Here is a 20,701-nt window from a genome sequence, read left to right on the forward strand (position 1 = left end):
CGGAGAACTCCTCCAGGTGCTGCGTGAAGAGGAAGCTGTCCCGTGCACAGTCCCCCCACCACGGCCACGGCCCCCCAGCCTCCACTCAATTGGCCTGTAGGGGGCTCCACCTCGTCGGCTCCGCACAAGGAGAACCCTTCCACATCAGCTCCCAGGGAAACGGGCAGCCAGCCCCCTGCAACCCATTAGCCAGCAGAAAGCTGCAGACCCAACCCAGCAGTCTGTCTGTGTCCGGCCAATGGGCACTCACGGGGCCACAGGCAGTGCCCCATCGGAGTGGAGCAGAGCCGGTGCTCTGACCACCCTCTAGTTCTGTCCGGCACGGCCTCAGGCTTGGCCAGGTGCCTGTGGGCAGAGAGGTCCCCAGACCAGCTGGCGCCCCTGCCCCCAGCACTCACCAGCAGCTCCGGGAAATTGCAGATAAACCTCAGCAGGTGGGCAATGGTGTATGCTGCTCGGGTCTGCTCCTGCTCTTTGTCTGACATCGTCAACCACGGCAGGACAATCTGGGAGGGAGGGGGGTCACCATGCCCTTCTGCGGCCCCCTCCCTCCCTGTCATGAGTTCCACAGCCGAAAAGACAAGCAGACTCTGCAGCACCCTGAACTTGGCAGAGCAAGGGTGTGTCTGAGCGTCTCTGGCCCTTCCTACCAGAATGTTCAGAGACAGCGCTGCCTGAATTGCAGAGCCAGGGGCCAGGAGGAGCAGGGGACAGTGGGGAGAAGGGGCTCCCTGTGGCAGAGCCACACGCCTGCAGCCTGCTGGCCGGCCCCGGGCCGAGGCCCTCTCGTCACAGGAGACGCGGAGACGCCCGTTTCTGGAGGTTGGCACTGCCGGGACCAGTACCCTGTACACAGCTCACTTGACCCTCCCAACAGCCCTGTGGGATGGGCACAGTCATCGCCCCCCAGGCTGAACTGTCCGGGGCAGGGGCCCAGTGCTGGCACAAACCTTTCGGAAAGCGTGCCCCACCCTCCTAGCTGTGGAACAGGTACCCTCGAGGGCAGCCTCTCTGCCAGAGCATTAAACCCTCTGTTGGATACTGAGGAATTTGTCCCCAGGCGACTGGGATGAGGTTTGAAACCTTGGTCAAGGATGACGGCCGGACGACCCTGGGGTCCATTTCCTTCCACTTTCCCGCTGCCCTGGGACACCACATGCCAGGCGGGCGCCAGGTGGCACTGCCTGGCTGCTCCGGCCACTCACCTCCAGCAGCTTCTGCAGCACGACCATGTCGGGGGCCAGATGGTCCATCACGAGGGCTTGTAACATGTCGTCTAAGGCCTGGACCGTCTGGCAAGCCAGGACACGTGGGGCTTGGGGGGCCGACAGCCACAGCAGCCCCGTCCCCTCAAATGCTCCTCAGGAGCAAGGACAGTTGGGGACAGTCCAGCTCTGCTGCCGTGCCCCCATCTTCCTGGGCCTCACAGTGGGTGGGACCAGAGCCTACTCGAAGTGGGGGCAAAGAGGGAAAGGCCGGCAATGGGGGTCCTCCCGGACAAACGTAGCCCCTGTGGACCCTGCCCATTAGAGCCATTTGGTGAGGGGGAGGGAAACTTCCACCCTGAACGCCAGAGGACGCGGCACCCACTGCTCTGTTATTCCCCAGACTCCGGTTTTCTCATTAGACCGTCTGGTCCTGAGACGGAGTGTGGGGGTGTGCAGGAGCAGCTACCCGGGGAGACGGGAGCCAGGCAGGTGGAGCCTCCAGGACAGGGCTCCTCCCCCGCAGCAACTCCAGCCGAGGCCGGCGCGTGCGGGCTCACCTGCAGGTAGAGGCTGGCGCCATCCTTGTGGTCCAGGCTGGGCGTGATGGGTGGCAGGGGGAACACACAGGAGATGGCCGCGCCCACCAGGTCCAGCTTCTGGGCTAAGTGGAAGGGCGGGTCCACCTGGCTGGGTGAGGGCAGGGAGGACAGAAGGCTCTGGGGGACGTGTCCAGGACCCTGGGGAAGAATCTCGCCTGCTGCTTTCCCTCAGGCGCAGGGCGTGACGGAGGCCCGAGTCCTCGCCGGGGATGGTGGCCCTGGCTCCCTGGGGAGTCTCCCCATACTCCTGTCCTAACAGGATCCCAGTGGTGAAGCTGGGGACCCCCCACCACCCGGAGGCTGGTGGATGAGGTGGCAGTCATGGGGCCCTCCACCCACAGCCCGAAATCAAGTCCCTAGACCTTGCCCTTCCTCCCAACCCAAATGTCTCAGCGTCGAGACCCCAGGGCTGGGAGGAGGGGACAGCAGGGGGCCACCTCAGGTCCACGATGCAGAGCATGGCTTGCTGGCACACGCTGCTGGTGAGGAGCTCGCCGGCCTCTTTAAGGATCAGAGTCTGGAAGGGCCGGGAAGAAACAAGAATCCCCATCAGAGCCCTGGCTGGTGGGGCTCAGTGGATTGAGCACCGGCCTGCAAACCAAAGGGTAGCCTGTTCGATTCCCAGTCAGGGCACATGCCTGGGCTGTGGGCCAGGTCCCCAGTAGGGGGCGCACAAGAGGCAACCACACATTGGTGTTTCTCTCCCTCTCTCCCTCCCCTCCTCTAAAAGTACATAAATAATTTTTTTTTAAAGAATCCCCATCAGAGAGAGAGATGCTGGGGTCCGGGCGGGGGGGGGGGGAACCTGCCACCCTCCTCCCAGGAGAGCTGGTCGTCCTCACCTCGACTGCCTTGGCCAGAACGGTTTTGGGTAAGTAATCGTTCATGGTGCCGCCGGTCTGGGCGCGGACGGCGCCGCACAGAGTGTCCACAGCCCTCAGGAACTCGAGCTTGTCGAACTCGGACTAGGACAGATCACAAGCACGCCTGCTCCCCCGAGCCTCCTGCGGGCCACACCTGGGCCGCTCACGCCTGCCCAGCCCAGCTCTCAGAGCAGCCAGCGCGGTGGCCAGGCCCCTCTGCAGCCCCCGGGGTCAGTGAGTGGGGCTCGGGTTTTATGACGAACGTCCTTTCATGCAGATCTGCCTGGGGGCGCAGCCACCTGAGGTGGGCCGGGCCGGGGGCGCCCCCAGACTGAACACAGGGGCTTCCCCAGCCAGGGCTAGTATTCAAACCCCAAGGGGGCAGGGAGGCATCTTGTTTTTCTACTTCCCCACCCAGCTCTCAAGACATTCCTGAGAATTTCCTTACCACGTCTTCTTGCTTTAGAAACTCCAGGATGAACCAATAGGCTTCTCTCTCTGACTGGCGCAGTCCTGCAAGAGGACGTCATTGGCTCCTCGGGGTGGCATTGGGAAGCACAGCCCCCCCACCCAGCCGGCCCTCTGCTGGGAAGGCCCAGGAGCCAGCAGGGTCCTGTGGGGTTGGTCCCAGCCTGAGAACACGTTTCTCCAGGCCCTCGGCCCCACGTGGACCTCAGCAGCCCCCAGGAAAAGGTGGTTACGTGGGACCTGGCTAAGCGGTTTCCCGCGTCAGGCAGGGCCCGTGAGGGAAGGTTGCAAAGAGAGAGATGTGGGGGTCAGCCCTTGTGTCCCCAAACCACTGGAGTTGTCCTATCCTACATGGGCTTTGAAATTCTTGGATGTGAATGGGCCTCGAACCCCAAATCAGCCTTGGAAGCCCCCATCCAGGCAAGCCTCCCTCAGCAGGGACTCGAGTGTCCACGTGAGGGGCTAGGCTGCTTGGGGTGAGGCTAGGAACCGAGGCTGTCTACCCCAGGGGGCATCGGCAGGGGATGAAGGAAGAGGGTAGAGATGGTATCAGTTGGGACCCCAAGCAACATGGGCCACTAGGCCATTTCCCATTGCCTGCAAAGTTGCCCCCAGGGGTGGGGCTCCAAGCCACAAGTCGGCTGTTAAGTGTCAAACCACCAAGTTCAAAGCTCACGCCTTCCACTTTATTAGCTCCATGCCCTTCGGCAAATAAAAGCCTGGACTTCCTTTCCCTGTCTCTGCGGTGGGGGAGGTGACAGGCAGCCTCTGTCATTGCCGTGGGGGTTAAACGAGGTCATGCACACACACCCCCCCACACCTTGTCTCAGCTCGGCCAGCTTATCACAGGCATGGCCGCCATGTGTCTGTTACTGTCACCAGGGGTCAGGTGCTGTGTCTACCCTGCAGGTGGGGCCAGCAGGAGCAGCGATGGGCCCGCGGGGCATCTGAGAGAAAGACCAGACTCAGGCAGGCCTGAGGGACAGAGTGGCGCTGGTTCGGATGTGGGGCAGGGTTGGGGGTTGGGAGTACAGGTGGGGACATACTCAATATTAGACCTCTGCCCTGGCTGGTGCGGCCCAGTTGGTTGGAGCAGTGTCCCGTAAACCGAAAGGTCGTGACTTTGAGTCCCAGTCGGGGCACACACCTGGGATTGTGGGTTCGACCTCCCATCGGGCACGGTGGAGGTTTCTCTCCCTCTCTCCACCTTCCCTTTCTCTAAAACCAATAAATGCACCCTTGGGCGAGAATTTTTAAAAAATGTTTGAAAGCAAAACATAAAAACGGGCAACCTCTGCTAGGTGTCCAAGTGGAGGTTTGCTAAAAATCTGGAATTCAGACACCGATCTGGGAGCTGGGTGGCTCTGCAGTCGGCTGGGAGGGGTCTCACTCAGATGTACCGGGGTGGGGTCCCAGTCCCCGCCCAGCTCAGTCTGCAGAGGGACAGGCCTGCGGAGCTCAAAGGGGACAGAGGAGGCTGCGCCCGCCTCTGAGCGGCTGTGGTGACCTGAGGCGTGGCCGGGCCAGGGGCTCACCTGTCAGGTGAGGCTTCGAGGGCACATGTTCGGGGGTCTGCGCGAAGGTCACTTTGTTCGGTTTTGGCCTGCTGGGCTTGGGGTTCATCTGTGCACGAGGGGCGGTGGTCCGCAGCTTCTGATGACCGTGGGAACTGGGCCAGGCGAGCGGCTCCTTCCTGGGGACGTAGCTTGTCCACGGAGGGGCGAAGATGCAGGAGGCAGGCCCTGGTCCTGTCGGGGACGGAAAGTGGCTGAGCTGCAGCACCAGCCTTCCTGCGTCTCCCCGGGGGGAGACTGGGCACCCTCTGAAGGGCCTGATTCACCCTGGCTTCCCAGGAGTCTCCCATCCAGGGGACATTTCAGACTCAGACGTGACCTCCTAAGTCATGTGTCCACCCCTGTGCCTTGGGAGTCTTGCTGCTCAGGCCCTGCGGCCCTGTACACAGGCCCCTACCCCACATCCCCCATTCGGAATCCCAGTCTGTCCTCGGACAGGTCCCCAAGGTCACCTTCCCAGGGAGATGGCCGAGGGCCGGGAACTCCTGCCTGACCTGGCTCTCCTCACCCAGCACTCAGGGTCCCCGGAAGAGCATCCCCTAGCAGCTCCCTCTGTGGGGGTCCCGCCTGCTCCCCTTGTTCCCCTCCCCTGAGCTGCTCCTGGACCACCCTGTGGCTGGGGAGCTGCTGTCCCCAGGAGTCCCCAACACTGGGGACTAACTCCTCACAGTTGCCTGAGATATTTCACCAAGTGCCGTGTGTCCACAATGCATTTAGACTGAGTTGGCTCCCCCCCAATCCCTCCTCCCCCAAGAACAGACGCCCAGGGCCTCAGCCAGCCAGACCCCCAGCCACAAGGACCCTCGGTCCCCAGGGCTGAGCACCAGGCGTGAGGCTGAACTGCCAGTCCCCCCTTTAGCTGGGAGGGGACGGGCAGGGCCCCCTACCTGACGTGCGGGTACCTCAGACTCAGGCACGAGTCCTCCTCCTCCTCCTCCTCCAGGGATGGCACTCCAGGGGGCGCCACAACTCCAGGGGGCCCCACAACTCTAGGGGGCACCACACCCACATCCAGGTCAGGGCGACCCCTGCAGGACAGGCAGGGCAGGTCCCGGTGGGAGCCCCCTTCCCACTCCGTGGTCCCTGAGGAGGGGGAAGGCCGTTCAGAGCACCCCCCACCCCGCCCCAAGGAAGCTCCCACTTGTCCAGCTTTGGAGACGGGGCAGCAGAGGCTGGTGGACCAGCCAGAGAAGCCGGAGACTGAGCCACACTCACCGCTGACCACAGTCCAGCCCGGCTCCGGGAGACCCGTTCCCACCCTGTCGGGGAAGCAGGTGGCCCGAAAGGCCCCTCCCACCCCATCCGGCCCACCGACTGCCCAGGGACGGACCATGCAGTCCTCGGGCAGGCAACTTGGGAGCTGGGCTACTCGGCGCAAAAGAACCTTCACCCAGTCGGCTCAGCCGGTCACAGAAAACAGACTTTATTGGAGTATTTGGCACTAAAATCCACACAGGTGCAGCCCTACCGCTGAGGACACAGCCAGCACCTTCCAGGACCAATAAGTTAACATAAAGGACGCTCAGGTATGTGTGGGCAGGTGGGGTGCTCCACCGCCCCCTGGCTTCGCACCTCAGAGGACACTGGGCGGGGAGGCGGCTGGACCGAGGGAAGGGCTGAGAGACAAACTGGGTGAGGACAACATCCACAGGACATTCGTGCATGCAGGTGCCACCCCTCCTCCCTCAGTCCTCGGACGGCCCCCTGGGCAGCACCACCTTTGTCCAGTGGGACGGCGGGGCCTCTTGGGGGTCACACGTCAATTTCTTGGAGGCTGCAGCTATGTTTGTGCTGCCGACCAAGTCCAGGGACCTCTGAGGGAAAGGGTCCGCGTGGGCGAAATTGGAGCCTGGGCTTGGTGCCTGCCTCCTGGAAGCAGCCCCCCGCACTGCCCCGGGCACCACGCCCAGCGGCAGAGGCCCCAGACAAGCCAGGAGTGGGGGACCGCCCGATGGTCTCAGCGGGCCGCCCAGGCCTGCTCAAGTCTGGGCAGCTGGGACAGGTCGTTAACGCCCTTGAGCGTGGGCACTCCCCGCTGCTGGTGAAAGCAGGGGCTGGCCCGTGGCCCGGGTCCATTCGCAGAGCTGAGTCGGGTGGGGCGGGGAGTGGGAGGGCCCGTGACCCCGCCCCACCTGCCCACCTCTCCACAGTGTTTGCGCAGGGCTGGTTTTTGGGACTTTGATGCCCCGGGGCAGGGGTCACAGTGAGCTGTTCTCCGGCCAGCACCGCGGGCTGGCCCCCAGCCCGGCCTGTGCCCAAGGCTCAGAGTCCGGCAGATGCTGGGCACCCATGGGGTCCCAAGAGCAGTTAGTGACGGGGACCCCACGTGGGATTTAGGGGGGGCAAGAAGGCAGCCCCCCACCAGGACACAGACTGGTCACCCTCACTTGGTGTGTGCATCACAGAGCACAGTGTCGGGGGGAAGGGGCTCCCCAGAGACCTGGGGAGCGGGGCTGGGGTGCCCAGCTGTTCTCAGGGACACTCTCAGAACCAGAGGGCACGGTGTGGGGGCACCCGCTGTGGCCCCAGCTGCCCCTGCATCCCGCCACTTGAGTTGCATAAGGAGACATGCTGTCGGTCCTACAGGCAAGGGAGGCCTCGGGTCCAAGTGGCCAGTCTCTGAGGAGCAACGCATCACCATGTGACAGCGATTTGAGAACAAATGACAATATAAATCCACAGAGCAGGACTTCTGAACAAAAACTGGTGTAAAAAAAAAAAAAAGGAAGTCTCAGCTCCAGGCCATCGGCCTGCGATGGGGACGGGGGAGCTGCGGAAGGCACAGGAGGGGGGTTGCAGCCCCGCTGGGGAGCAGCACCTGGGGCCCGGGGCGCCCAGGCCGCGGCTACACCTGGCTGATGATCTCTCCATTCTCGGGGACGAAGACCTGCACGGGCGCCCCCTCGGGCGATCGGCGGAGCACACACACGGCGGGCACCTGCCGGGGACAAAGGCGGGAGGGTGAGCAGACCTGGCAGGCAGCCCACACCACATGACTGGTGGCAGCCCCAGCCTCCCCAGGAGGCCACTTGTCCCCCAGGGAGTCACCCTTCAGCCCCTTTCCCCTCCAGCTGTCCCGGGGGCATGACGGGCACCCTGACCTCCTACCCCCCTTCCCTGAGCTCCGTCTCAGCACCCTCCCTGCCTGGCAGGTTGTGCTGGGCTGGGCCTGGGCCACAGGCAGGTCCAGGCTCGCAGGGAAGGAAAGGAGGAGGGTGTGGCCAGGCCTGAGGTGGTGGAAGGCGGGGGACGCCCACGTCCAGCTGGGCCTGCCAGTGACATCTAGGGTCTCGGAGAAGCAGCCTGTGGGCCACTTCAGGAGCATGCCCCCTGCAGAGCCCTCTGCCCCAGGAGAAGAACGCACTGGTGGGCGCTACCCCCATTTCGGAGTGAAGATACTGGCTGCAGGACCCCTGTGGCCACCCCACATCCTAGGCCAGGGTTCTCAGCCCCACAAGCTGCCCAGCCCAGTCCAGGTCCAGCTGTCTGGTGCTCACGATGCTCCCCCCTAACCCTTTTGCACGTAGCCACTCACTAAAGTCCTCAACGGTCCAGGATGAAAGTGCTCCCTCCCTACTGAGGGCGTGAGAGGCCGGGAGGAGTTCACTCGCCTGCCCATCGCCAGCAAGGGGCAGGGCTGAGATCTGAACCCGGACGGTCTGCCCTCAGGTCTGTGCACTTAACCAACACGTCGCCCTGCTCTCCAGCCTGCCGGTGGGCAGGGTGTCAGTGAGGCCGCTGACCGCCAGGCTGCCCAGGCTCTGGCTTCAGTCGACCCTTTCCCAGACGCTCCCTCTGTCCTGGCCACTTGAGCCGGGACAGCCGGGGCATTGATGTGGGCTGGACTTTGGTGAGACCTTAGCTCTCGGGGGACCCTCTTCCTCAGCACGCGTGGGCTTGTGCTCGTGAGCGGGACACACAGCGGGGGACCCGGTGCCTCCCAAAGCCACGAGGGGATGGTGTGGGCCTGTCCTTCTAGCTGGTGATCTCCTGGCCGGCACACTGCGGGACTGGCCACCCTCCTCTGGCTGGAAGGGACACAAGCGACCCTCACCTGTGTCCGGGGCCCCAGGGAGCGTCCAAGGGGCAGGCTGCGCACGCGGAAGGCGCCCTGGCGGTCCAGCGAGTGGGGGCGCGCACCCCGCAGCCGGGCTCGCTCGTGCCAGGACTGCAGCTCCTGGCTCACGGCCGCCCGGCAGAGCGCTCGGCCGGCGGGGCTGTCCTTGAGGGAGGGTGCGCGCACTGGGCGTCCTCGGGGACGCACGTGTTGCTGCAGCTGCTGCAGCTGCTGCAGGCGCAGGGCCAGCCGCTCCTCCTCGAGGGCCACTCGGTTCGCCTCGCCGGGCGGCAGGTAGCCCTCGGTCACCAGCATGTACAGCTCGGCCGGGAAGGGCCCGGGGGGCAGCAGCAGCGAGGGGCGGGGGGCGTCCGGGCCCCAGGCCCCGTGGTAGCGGGGCACCCTGGGTGGGGACAGCGGCTGCAGAGCGTAGATGTCGGGGCTGCTGCTGCCAGGCGAGGTGGCGTGCGACGCGCTGGAGCCGTCGGAGCCGCTGTCCTCAGAGCAGGAGTGGGGGGCGTGGGGCGGCCCTGGGGGCCCGCTCGGGGGCCAGCAGGAGCTGGGCACGGTCACCGTGTAGTGCGTGGGGCGGCGGCGGGGGCCCGCCCGGAAGGAGTCCATCCTGGCGGCAAAGACAGACACCCTGAGTCTGAGAGGGGTGGCAGTGGCCAGGCCAGGCAGGAGGCCAGCTCGGACCTCAGCAAACGGACGGGCTCCGGCCTGACCCAGCCGGACACTCACAGCCCTCACTCCACACGCACCTCCCTGTGTTGTGTCCCCTGGGCCACCGCAGGGCCACGTAGTCTCGCTAGGGACCCTGGGTTCAGGGCGTTCCACCCACAGCACCTGTCCAGGAGGCCACCGCCACGTAACTGAAACGATGCGTAAGAGCTGCCCTGTGGGCCCTGGCTGGTGTAGCTCAGTGGACTGAGTGCAGGACTGCGAACCAAAGCATCAATGGTTCAAGTCCCAGTCGGGGCACATGCGTGGGTTGTGGGCCAGGTCCCCAGCAGGGGGTGTGCTGGAGCCAACCACACATTGATGTTTCTCCCTCCCTTCCCCTCTCTCTAAAAATAAATAAATAAAATCTTTAAAAAAAAAAAAAAGGAGCTGTCCTGTGTCACAGAGGAAAGATCACAGGACGAGGGGACACCATCTGTGGCCTACAGCCCGACAACAGAGGCCTCCGGAACTCGGGGACAATAATTTCTACCACCACAGCCACTGTCCGCTGCATTTTGTTGCGACAGCCCCGGCAGACGCAGGCACGCAGCTCACGCTGGCCGGCCCTCCCTGAGGGCACCAGCCCAGGCCCAGCAGGGCTGACACACGGGGACACGGGGCTGTCTGCCCAGAGGGGACGCTTCTCGCTCTTGCGCAGCAAGGCACTGTTCGCCAGAGGGCTGGCGTACGGAGAGCCCAGGGCCATTCTTCACGGGGTAAGTGGTCCCAGGCCGCTCCCCAAGTCACGCTGCCTGACATGGAATTGAAACTGGCCGGGGACCCTGCCGGGCCCTGCTGGCGCCCCGGACGTGCACGCGTGCGGTGCGGCTGCCCCGACGGGCCCCTCACAACGGTACGGAGCCGCAGCGGGCGCAGACGGAGACATGCCGCGCTTCTCGTGACTCACGGGGTCGGGGTGAGCAAACCCTCCTGCAGCTACAATGGGCCTGTGACCCAACATGGACACGCACGGCACTCTCGTGGGTGTGTGGGGACAGAACACGGAACCGGCCCCTTCCTGGCCGACACTGCGCCAGGGGACCTCTGGCTTCCGCTCATACTGTACGCAAAGGTCTTTTCCAGCCAATCTAGGGCCATGTTTTTGCATTTTCATGCTTTTTGTTGGGGACGTCACTGTTCTACATGGACACTGTCTAGTGTCCCCGGCACGAGGGGGGTGAGAGGCCTCGGGCAGAGGACACGGGGTGGGCAAGGGCAGGGTTACAGCTGTGAGTGCACAAGTCCCAGTTCATTCTTGTGTTATTATTCACTAATTACTGTATTAGTAGTTTGCATTACAGCCGGAAGCCTACTTTTGCCCACCCCGAAGGTGGTAACGGGCTTTATCGGGACCTGAGTTCCGAGTTAACGCGTCAACGACATGCGTTAAATACGGCGTTTTTAACAGAAAACCCCGTAAAACAAGGTCAGGGATGCCGGCTGACAGGGACGTCGTGGGCAGACACTCTCAGGGACCTAACACCGCACTCCCTTGGGGGCAACGGCGTGGTGTTGGTGAATTCAGTGTTTGTAGCAACTTCACGGGATGTTAAACTACGGAACTGGTGAGAATCGGTGGCACGTGGTCCGAGACCAACTGTCAAGTACCACCGACACCCACAATCTGTCCCTGAGAACTCGGCAGCCGGGGCGGGGGCTGGTGAATTGTGCAGGAAGACACAACGGGAGGCTTGGGAAGAAAAAGGCTTCTCCAACGATTTGCCCAGGCGTCCCGGGCTGGGGCACAGCCTCTGCTGGAGGGTCCCCGAGCAGGCCCTGGCCAGTGCTGCCCCCCGGTGCCTGCCTGTGCCTAGGAGCCACCACCCTGTGCCGTGAGCTCTTGAGGGTGGGACCCCGCCCCCTATGCCTCCGGGGTGGCCTGCCTTTTACCTCAGCGACTGCGACTGGGCTCTCCGCCCCTGCATGTCAGGTGTAGTGGGGGCACTCGTCTGGCCCTGCCGCTGGCTGGGGACACTGCGGACAGGGACCGCGTGGCAGGAGGCAGGCCAGTCCTGCGGCGTGGTGGCCGGGCTGCTGCAATAGGGTTAGAGGTGGGTCAGGGTGGATGCCGCCACTCAGGGCTCACGCTGTGCATAGAAATGGCCCCCCGGTCCTGTAGCTCACAGCTAGGGACAGGGAGGCCCCACAGCTGACCCCCGCTCCCAGCCCCGTGTCCCTGCCCCCCTCCCTGACCTAGACTCGCTACTGGAGTCCGAAGTCTTCCCCGGCTTCTCGTAGGGCTGGTCCAGGCTGGTCTCCTTCCAGGGGCCGTTCTGGATGGGGGCTGGGTCCAGGCACCCTGGCTCAGGCCCCGCAGGCTGCAGCCCCTCCAGGCTCTGGGGCGGGGACGCCGGGGCAGGTTTCGGCACTCGGGCCTCCTCTGCAGGAGTAGAGAGACCTGTGGAGGCAGCAGCTGGGGAACCAGCCCAGCAGGAACCTGTCTCCCTGGGCTGCCTGTCTGGCTGTGCCAGGCTGTGGCTCTGGGCCCAGAGAGTCAGGAACGAAAACGTCTTCTCCTTTGGGGCTCAATCCCTGCCTCACGGCCCTAGTGTACGCCTGCCTCCTTCGAGAAGCCTGCCCAGGTTGACTCTCCTTGGCTCTCATCACCTCACTCCCTAACCTTCGCTACCGGTGCCGCGTCTGCCTAGAACCATCTGTGTACCTGTTTTCTGTGCCCACACGCCCTGTTTTCTCACTGGCCTGAGAAACTCCTCTGGGTAGGACTGCCCCCCTTCTCAGCCACCCTGACCCCCAGCACCCTTGCGGTTTATAAGCAGGGATCATAACTGAGGACTTCTGCTTCCCGCCACGAGCAACGGCTGCGCCAGACGGCCCTTCAGCTCTGACAGGTGCTCGTTGAAATAAACGCCCCGGATGGAGGCAGGGAGACCTGGGGCCCGGCTGGGACGGACCCGTCCCTTTCCTGACTCAGTGACTGAGCATCTAGAAGGGAAAGCAGCCAGCGTGTCCCCACGCCCGCTGAGCATGGGCTGGGGCTTGGAGACACCAGTGTTGGTAGGTGGGGCGGCTGCATCCACCCGCTGCTAAAGCCCGGTCCCCGATTGCAGTCCTCACCCGTGAACTCTGCCCGAGCCCTGGAGTCTTGCCACAGGAGCCCAGTGTTGACAGTCATCCCTACTCGGCCCCACTCACCTTCCTCTAGGAGCAGCCCATCCGAGAGAGAGCTGTCGTCCGAGACGCAGAGCTCTGGGGAGAGAGGAGACCAGCTGAGGAAGCGGGCACAGGTATCGGGGCTGCCAGGCCTGGCCCTGCCCCCTCCCCCCCCCAATCCCCGTCAGGAAGTGCCCGCTGTGTGTTCAATCCTCTACCGGGCGTGAACTTATTATTGGAAATAGAAAAAAGTCAGAAGTTAGAAGCCAGGAGTCAGGAAATCCGGTTTTCCTCCTGGCTGACGTTAGTTTTGCAACCCTGAATAAGCCGTTTGACGCTGTGGGCCTCAGTTTCCCCATCGGTCAAAAACAGCCAGCGTTTGCTGGCAGGGGAGAGAAAGTTCTGGAAGGCCCTTGGCATGGAGGAACTTTGCTAACTTCTCTGCAGTCTTTGGCCATTATAGGTGCAAGGGACCCCAAGTGGGAGAACTGCATCAGCAGCAAGAGCTGTCGATCGGGGCTCTGAGCCGAGAGCCCAGGGGACCCTGCTGGGCTGGGTCGGCCAGATGAGGGTGTTCCACCGGCCACAGAGCGCAGCCGGGCCCCAGCAAAGCAGAGGGACCTGTGCTGGCCGCTGCCCTGCGGCAAACTGCGACCTTCTGATGGTAAGAATCTGCCTCACGTGACCCGGGGGGACCTCACGGATACCTTCAACTAGGTGTGAGGACAAAGAGGAGGAAGGCGGGGTCCCCACTAGTATTTCCATCCTGCCGATAATCAAACTCTGGCTGTGTCAACTCAGGGGCTCCTCCCAGCACCCCTCTAAGGTAAACTGCTCTGAGCCCCTCCAGGCAGCCGCCCAGGACACTGAGCCCGGAGGAGTGACGCCGTGGCGGTCAGTCTGCCCACAGGGGGGCGGTCGGAGTTCTCACCTCCACAGTCTGACCGCAGCCAGCTCGGAACCCTCTCTCCCCTTACTGGGTCTAACACCGAGGCCGTCACCCAGAAAATCCCGAAGGCAAACACCCAGCCGCTTCAAAGCTTTTTTATAACAGCGACGGGCAAAGGACAGCCCGTGGCCAACTCTGGTCAACTGGCTACTTGTATAAAGTTTTCCTGAAACGCAGCTACGGATTTGCTTATACAACGTCCGGCTGCCTTGGCTGGGCGGGCAGTCGAGTGACTGGGACATGGGCCATGCGGGCCCGGGCAGTTCTTGCGCCGAGCTCCTCAGCCGGACCGCTGTCCACCCTGCAGGGCGTCCGTCCTGTCCCGCCCCTGGAGCCCGGCCAACCCCATGCTGCCTCAGCTGGCCTTTGCCTTGGGCCTCCCTCGAAGAGATACCCTCTTAATGAATTCTGGCCACCTGCCTCTGCTCTTTTAGAAGAATTAAGATTTCTTTGCAAATGTCAGCTTGAAGAAACGGTGGGGCAGTTGCCCTCACATGTGCCAGGCAGCTGGGGGCGGAGTCACGAGTTTGGTCCGGGAAGACGGACACCCACCCCCACCACTCCTAATCTTCACAGGGACAAGTAGGGGGTGGTTCACAGGCCACAGGTCAATGGTGGAAAGGAGGCGGGGGTGGGGTGGGCACAGCCCCCGGCCCAGGGTGCCCACTGCACAGCCCAGGAACAGGGCCCGCGGCCACTACCTCACAGACTCTGAGTGTCCAGAGCTGCTGGACACTCGGAGCTGCCAACCCGAAGCCATTAGCCACGTGGGGCTACTCTGATGCCAGTGGAATAAAATCCACTCAGTTCCTGGGTTCCAGAGGCACACGGCCCAGGCCCCAGAGCCCATGGGGGCCCCCTACTGGGTGGGCAGGTGGAGACCTCCTGCAGACAGGGCTGCGGGGCTGCCCGCCAGCTGATAATCCCGCTCAGAGCACCCGCTGGTGTGGCAGCACCTCCCGCTCCCCGCCGCCCACCAAGCACCGACTAGTCACTCTCACCTGCCTCACCTGCCCCACATACGCTCTGGGGCGGGTGTGATGAAGCCCCCAAGGGTGTGGGGTGGCTACTGCTTTTCCCTTTTTGGTTTGTGTGCTCTTTTTTCTTTTTCGCTCCCAATGCCTTTCAGCTCCTAATTATTGGCCCCTCTCTACTCTCCCTGCCCAGGAGGGCCCAGAGGGGCCTGCAGAGCCGCCCCAGAGCGGGCACCGCTGGGTAGCACTGGGTCCCCTCCCCTGCCCCAGACACGGAGTCTGACCAGACAGGACTTGAGGGGGCGAGGAGGCTCCTCTGATCTGGACGGGACAGGCAGGGTTTCTCCTCCAGAGCGAAGAAGCTTTCAGAGTCTCCCACCTCCCAAAGCGCTCCCCACTCCCGTCACGCAGCACCATCAGTGGTGGTAGCAGAGTGACACCCCCACACCCTCCGCCACCCCAGCAGCTGCAGACCCATGGGCAGGAGGCTGCTGAGGACCCAGCAGAGGCTGAGCTGCACCGAGGGGCCACCTCCCTCTCCAGCTCCTCCCAGCGTCTGTGGGGACAGGGGTACGGTGGTCTCCACAGAGCCGCCAGGCGGGCACAGGGAGGACCCATGCTGCCCCCTCTCTCAGAGCCCCGGGGACCGCAGTGTCCTTGTGCAGGCCACAGGCCTTCAACCAGAGATCTGGCCCCCGAGCTGGGTCACACCCTGTGTCCTGAGCTTCCTGGGTCAGCCTCCCACCGAGGCCTCTACTCCTGGCTACGCCAGCTGCTGGAGGAGGTGTCTGGTGACACCCTTTCTACCCTAAATCAGACGCCCACATGGGACTGCCCGAGGCATGGGTCCCCAGGCAGGGGACAGGAAGAGCTCCGTACAAGGTCCCAACTCGACAAACAGCCAGCCCCCCACCTGAGGGGCAGAGTTGGGGCCTGAGGGGGTAGGGGTTGTAGACAATTGATCAACAATCGTCCCAGCCCAGCTGTCCCAGCTGTGGCCACGCCTGGAATCCAGTTCTGCCCCAGGCCCACCGCCCCCGCTCCTGCAGTCCCCTCACCACTGAACCCCCAACGGCTGGTCCTGGACCCAGATAACTCACCAGGCACCTCACATCCACCTGTCCCCGGACCATGGGGCTGAGGGACTCGAATGGACAAGGGGAAGGGATGCATATTGGCCAGGTGGTTCTAGAAGGTGAAGGGACCGTGGGGCGGGGCACTGGTGGGACTGGATTCCACCCTGAATGGCCCAGAGCAGCCCTGGGCCCTGACCAAAATCTACCCTGAAACCCCTCTGGGCTAGGAGGGGGTGAGGGCAGGAAGGTGAGAACCCTTGGAACTGGCTCCAGGTCGTCCAGGAAGTCTCCTGGGGGTGGTGGGTTTTGAAAGGATGGAGAAGGAAGGAGGGGATGCTACCTAAGGAGCTGTGGGACAGAGGCCAGTGGGGGGCGGGCAGGCCGGGCTCGGCCAGGGCCAGGGCAGTGGCAGCAGGTGCCCACCCTCCCGCCTGAGCTCTCGGGGCTGTGACCTGGGGCACCAACGCACCTGGGTCCAGGGGCGGGGCGGCGACGGGGAGGGATGCGCGGTGGCGCCGCTGCTCGCCCAGGCAGTGCTCCAGGGCCCGCAGCCGCTCCTCCTCCTGCAGCAGGGCGCGCTTCCGCTGCCGGCGGGCCTGACGGCTCAGCTTCTCCTCCCGGCTCAGGCGTCTCGAGGCCTCCGCAATCTGCAGCTGCAGGGCCAGCTCCCACTCCAGGCTACTCAGGGGGTCCTGCAGGGGCAGGTGGGGGTGAGCTGGGAGCGCAGAGAACAGCCCTGGTGGGCACTCTGGGCCCCACCCGAGCCACTGACCTGGGGCAGAGGGTGGAGTGCACGGAGGTGCCCAGGAGCCAAGCCATTGGCCTGGAAAGCTGGCCGGGACCCACCTGGGTGGGGGGGGGGCACTGAAACAGCACACTTTCCCTCCTGACCCCAAAGGGTTGGGCAGGTGAGCACGGGAGGACTGTCACAGCTCACAGCTCAGGGAAGGGCCCCTAGGAGTACCCGGGCCACTGCCCTGCCGAGAGGGAAGACAGTTCTGGGGCCAGAGCGACCTGTCTGAATAGGTCACCGCCTCGCCAGGACTCTGGCTGAACTCTTCAGTGACCTTTGCCCACTGGGGGCCGAGGCCATGTGCTCCCCGGAGCTGCCAGCTGTCCTGCTCCCTGGGGTGGCACACGGCCCCCACGGCCACCTGAGCCACACCCTCACGGGTGCCCCGGGCCTACACAGAGCCAAGCCGCCTTGCGGCGTGCCGGGTGGAGACCGCCAAGCGCCGGAGAGGTGCACTGTGCTCAGCATCTCCCTCCAGACGTGAAGTCCTGACTCTGGGCCCGCCTTCGGGGCCCTGGGGCCGGCCGTCCTACTTCCTCACCTCTCTGTGCAGAGCCTGCTCATCCAGCTTGTAGGCGGCTCCGATCCTGCGGCGGACTCTGGGGGCCTTTTCCCCCGGTTTGAGGGGGTACTCAGCTGGCAAGACGCCCGTCAGCTCCTGCAAGGGAGGCAACGTCAAGCTCAAGCCAGGCCCCTCTCCGCTCCCTCGGCCAGCCCGGGTGACCGGGAGGGGCCTGTCCCTGGCTGGCACCGGCTGCCTCCACCCACTCCAGTCCCCAGGGTGGTGGCACAGAGCACCCCCCGCTCCCCTCCCTTCAGCCTCCTCACTCTCCTCCTCCAGAGCTGTGCCCTGACCCGGGCCACACCTCCATCTGTTCTGCCCCCCCCCCCCCCCCCCCCCCCCGCAGCAGCCCTGGGGCTTCTTCCCGCCCTGGGCCAGCAGCGGCCACACCCAGGACTCAGGGCAACACGCTCCCCTCTCCTTTCCAGAATTCCCCCTTCTGGCAGCCCCACCACCCCCACATGGCTCCCCAGGGAACCCCAAGGTGGGGGCGGGGCGGGCCTCACCGCCTCCCGCAGACACAGCCCCCGCAGCTCCTCCCGGCAGGCCTCCAGGCGCGCCTCCAGCGCCCGCTGCTGCTTGCGCACGGCGTGGGTCAGCTCCTTGGCCTCCTTCAGCTCCTTCAGCGGGGACACCGGGCTGTCGGGTCCTGAGGGCACAGGGCGCTTGCTCAGGGGAGCTCCGGGCAGGCCAGGACCCCCGTAGGGAAGCATGTGCCCCCCCCCCCACGTACAGGCGTGTGCGCCTCCTCTCCCTTGTCCTCTGCCGGGCCGGGCGAGCCTGGGCCCGCGGCTCAGGCCCTGACCAGAGGGACTTTCCGACTGAGTGATCACTGGCCTGGACGGGGAAGACGTTGGTTCCAGATAGGATCAAACTCCAGGCCGGCGCCTCGGGCGAGAAAAACTGTCCAGCCCTCCCAGTTCCCCCCGCCCCCCACACCACACGCACACACAGTCCCTGAGTTTCTCCACCTGGCCAGCCCTGGCCCGAGGAAACCAGTCTCCCAAGCCACTCACCAGACTGCAGGATGACGCCACTGTCGGTGTCGCTGGCTTCATCCTTCGCCTCCATGGTGGGTTTCTGGGGCCGGGAGGCGTGTCTCCCCTCCCAGCCTGGGCCAGGCTGGGCCGGCGGCCTGGAGTTTCCCCAGCTTGGAAGAGGCAGAAGCAGAAGCTACGAGTCAGCCCTCTCGGCTCCAGGCAGAGCTGAGGGGTCAGATTTGAGGGCCCCTGCTGCCTCCGTCCTGGACAGTCCTCGTGCCCAAGGGGGTGGACAGCAGTGGTGGCCACAGGAACCACTGACCCTGGGGAGCAGGTCAGCAGGGAAAAGAGCAAAAAAGGATGGGACAGCGTGGGGCAGAGAAGGGAGCAGGAGGGGGTGATGTCCACGTGGGGTCGGCTGTCCCCACGGGGCACACTGCCCTCTGCAGAGAACCAGGAGGCATGAGGCCCACCCTGCTGCCTGGGGGGTAAAGGTCCTCCAAGAAGTGCTGGACACTGGGCATTCAACCCAGGCTGCCCTGCTCTCTGACCAGCGTGTTCACCCAGGCAAGTGCCAGAGAACTGTGCCAAAGCCCCAGCCCAGCTCCCGGGCCACCACCCATGCCCAGGAGACCCCTCAAGGGCAACTCAGCCTGGATCCCATCCCCCACAGCCAGGGGAGCCCCAGGAGACTGTCCGGGCTGTGAGGAGGGGAGGATGTGACTGAGCAGAAGCCGCCTGGGGACAGAAAGATCACCGCACCTCTGCCTCCCTGGGGCTTGGGTGCAGAGGTGGCTTGGGGACTGTCCCTGCTGTATGTCTCAGCCCAGCTGTCACCTGTCAGGAAAGCAGCACCTGGTGCCCGCCCCCACGCCTCCCCAAATCCACGGGCGGCACTGTGGATGGAGTGGGGCAGGGGTGGGGAGGCGGGCGGGGCGGGCAGGCCGTCTGCGAGGGGAGCCCAGCACCTCCTCACTGAGTCAGCCAGTTGAGCAACAGAGGCCCAGTCCTCCAGGCTTCCGCCTGAGGCTCACCCTGCCTCCCGGGGGCCCAGGACCCTCCATCCGCCCCCCAGGAAGAAAGCCAGCAGAGATCGAGGCAGAGACAGTCAGCGGGCTGCCTCTCTGCCCATGCAGACAGGCGAGCAGAAGGGAGAGGCTTCTCCAGACCCCAGTGCACCACACCTGGGGACTGCAGCCTCCTCTGCGGGCTGAGGCTGGGCTCCAAACAGAAAAGGCTGATGTGTGGCCTTTGCAGACCTGAGAGCACGGCGGTGGGGGGTGTGGGTCCCTCTGCCCCGCGCATCCTCCCAACCCCTGGTCTCCAAGAGGTGAGGCAGGGCGGGACAGAGGGGCACTCTCTGACCCTCTCCAAGGCCCAGCCGGAGTGGGTTGGGGAGTGGGGTGGTCTCGGCAGGATCAGGACAGGGAGGGGTAAGGTGGCGGGATCGGGAATTAGTCACACTTGCTCACTAATCATTAACCCGGAAGGAGCTGCCCTGGGGAAGTTGTGCCGCCTGGTGCAGAGGGGGGCAGTTCTGAGGACGAGGGGCAGGGAGGCACTGGCACTCTGCGGTCCCAGTCTAACGCTGAGCCCACAGCACAGGCCCCAGGTCAGGGCCCCAGACTCGAGTCCCTGTCACCCTGGGAAAGTCACCGTGACTCTCCAGGCTTCCTGTTGTCACAACGCAGAAGACACAGTGTAAGACACAGCCCTGCCCACAGTGGGGGCCCTGCCCCGGAGCTCCCCACCACTCCCCAACCCAGGAATCCCCCTGCCCCTCGGACCCGCAGCCCCAGTCCACGGCCCCAACTACAAGGTCCCCAGAGAAAGGCAGAGAACAGAAAAGGGCATGGAGGGACGAGAGAAACCCACAGCAGTCCCTCAGGCCTGGCCACTGGGGGCCTTCCTTCACACAGGGGGCCCGAAGCCAAGTCCTGGGCCTGTGCCCAGCTCCCCCTCCTCCTGTGGAAACCGAGGCCTCAGAACTGCAGGCTCCTCTTTGGGGCGAGGAGACCCACCAGCACCCTCGTTACCTCTGGGCCCCCGACCACCAGAGAAGATGGCGGTGCTGGCCGCTGCCCTGTCCACTCAGGGACCTGCTCCACCCGGCCCCGAGTCCCACCCTCACCTGCTTCTGCGGTTCGTCCCGGAGTCCGGAGTCCGGGCCCAGCCTCGGTTCCCAGGTCAGGGGCCCAGGGTGTCACATGCTGCCTGGGGGTCTCCCTGGCCACAGGGCAGCCCCCTGCTTCTCTCTTGGACCTGGCTTCCTGGCTCCCGCTGTCCTCACGCCGGCCCCGCCAGCGCCAGAGCCTGGCCTCAGTTCTGCGTCCGAGTCCCTCCTCCCAGGCTGCTCGGCCCGGGGAGCCAGGTTGCTTGCCCTGACTTGAGTCAGAGGGCGGAGCAGGTGAGCCCGTCCCTCCCTAAACAGTCCTGCCCCGGCTGCTCCTGCACCTCTGCACTTCCGGGGCTGCAGGGAGGGAGGCTCCCCATGGAGGAGCCCCACAGGGAGGCAGTGGGGTCCTGTCTCCACAGCCTTCAGGGCCCAGGGGCCACGCACAGAACTGGGAGGGGCCCAAGGGCCCTCGTGCCCGGCCCCGGCTCCGGCCTCTGGAGGTCACTGTCCTCTCACACCTCAGTTTCCCTTTGCAGAAATCAAGGCTCCGAAGCCCCAGAAGCGGGGTGAAGGGCCACTGTCCACAGGGAGCAGCAGCAGGAAACGCCCCACAGACAAGGCCGGGCCCCACTGTCCCGCACACCTGAG

General features: G+C 64.5%; 1 protein-coding gene and 1 long non-coding RNA gene across 7 annotated transcripts; one reads left to right on the plus strand and one right to left on the minus strand.

The window, feature by feature from the left end:
- Nucleotides 1-6,119: 6,119 nt before the first annotated feature.
- Nucleotides 6,120-20,332, minus strand: INAVA (innate immunity activator). 6 transcript variants are annotated; one of them, XM_053913298.2, is made up of 10 exons: nt 20,069-20,332; nt 17,974-18,107; nt 17,464-17,606; nt 16,937-17,053; nt 16,072-16,294; nt 12,646-12,699; nt 11,686-11,890; nt 11,383-11,523; nt 8,767-9,391; nt 6,120-7,650 (listed from the first exon to the last, which is right to left on the minus strand). In XM_053913298.2, exons 2-10 carry the CDS (start codon nt 18,026-18,028, stop codon nt 7,558-7,560), a joined length of 1,656 nt encoding a protein of 551 aa, XP_053769273.1. In that variant the 5' UTR covers nt 18,029-18,107; nt 20,069-20,332; the 3' UTR covers nt 6,120-7,557. The 6 variants fall into 6 exon arrangements, with proteins under 6 accessions (XP_053769273.1, XP_053769271.1, XP_053769275.1 ...); XM_053913296.1 differs by having other exon boundaries at nt 11,383-11,526; XM_053913300.2 differs by having other exon boundaries at nt 11,686-11,872; nt 20,069-20,330.
- LOC139440336 (uncharacterized) lies at nt 12,656-13,722 on the plus strand. The gene is made up of 3 exons (XR_011650500.1): nt 12,656-12,737; nt 13,051-13,267; nt 13,454-13,722. It is a non-coding gene; the product is annotated as an uncharacterized lncRNA (long non-coding RNA).
- Nucleotides 20,333-20,701: the final 369 nt, after the last annotated feature.

This window comes from Desmodus rotundus, chromosome 10 (assembly GCF_022682495.2).
Source record: "Desmodus rotundus isolate HL8 chromosome 10, HLdesRot8A.1, whole genome shotgun sequence".
NCBI classification, from domain to species: domain Eukaryota; kingdom Metazoa; phylum Chordata; class Mammalia; order Chiroptera; family Phyllostomidae; genus Desmodus; species Desmodus rotundus.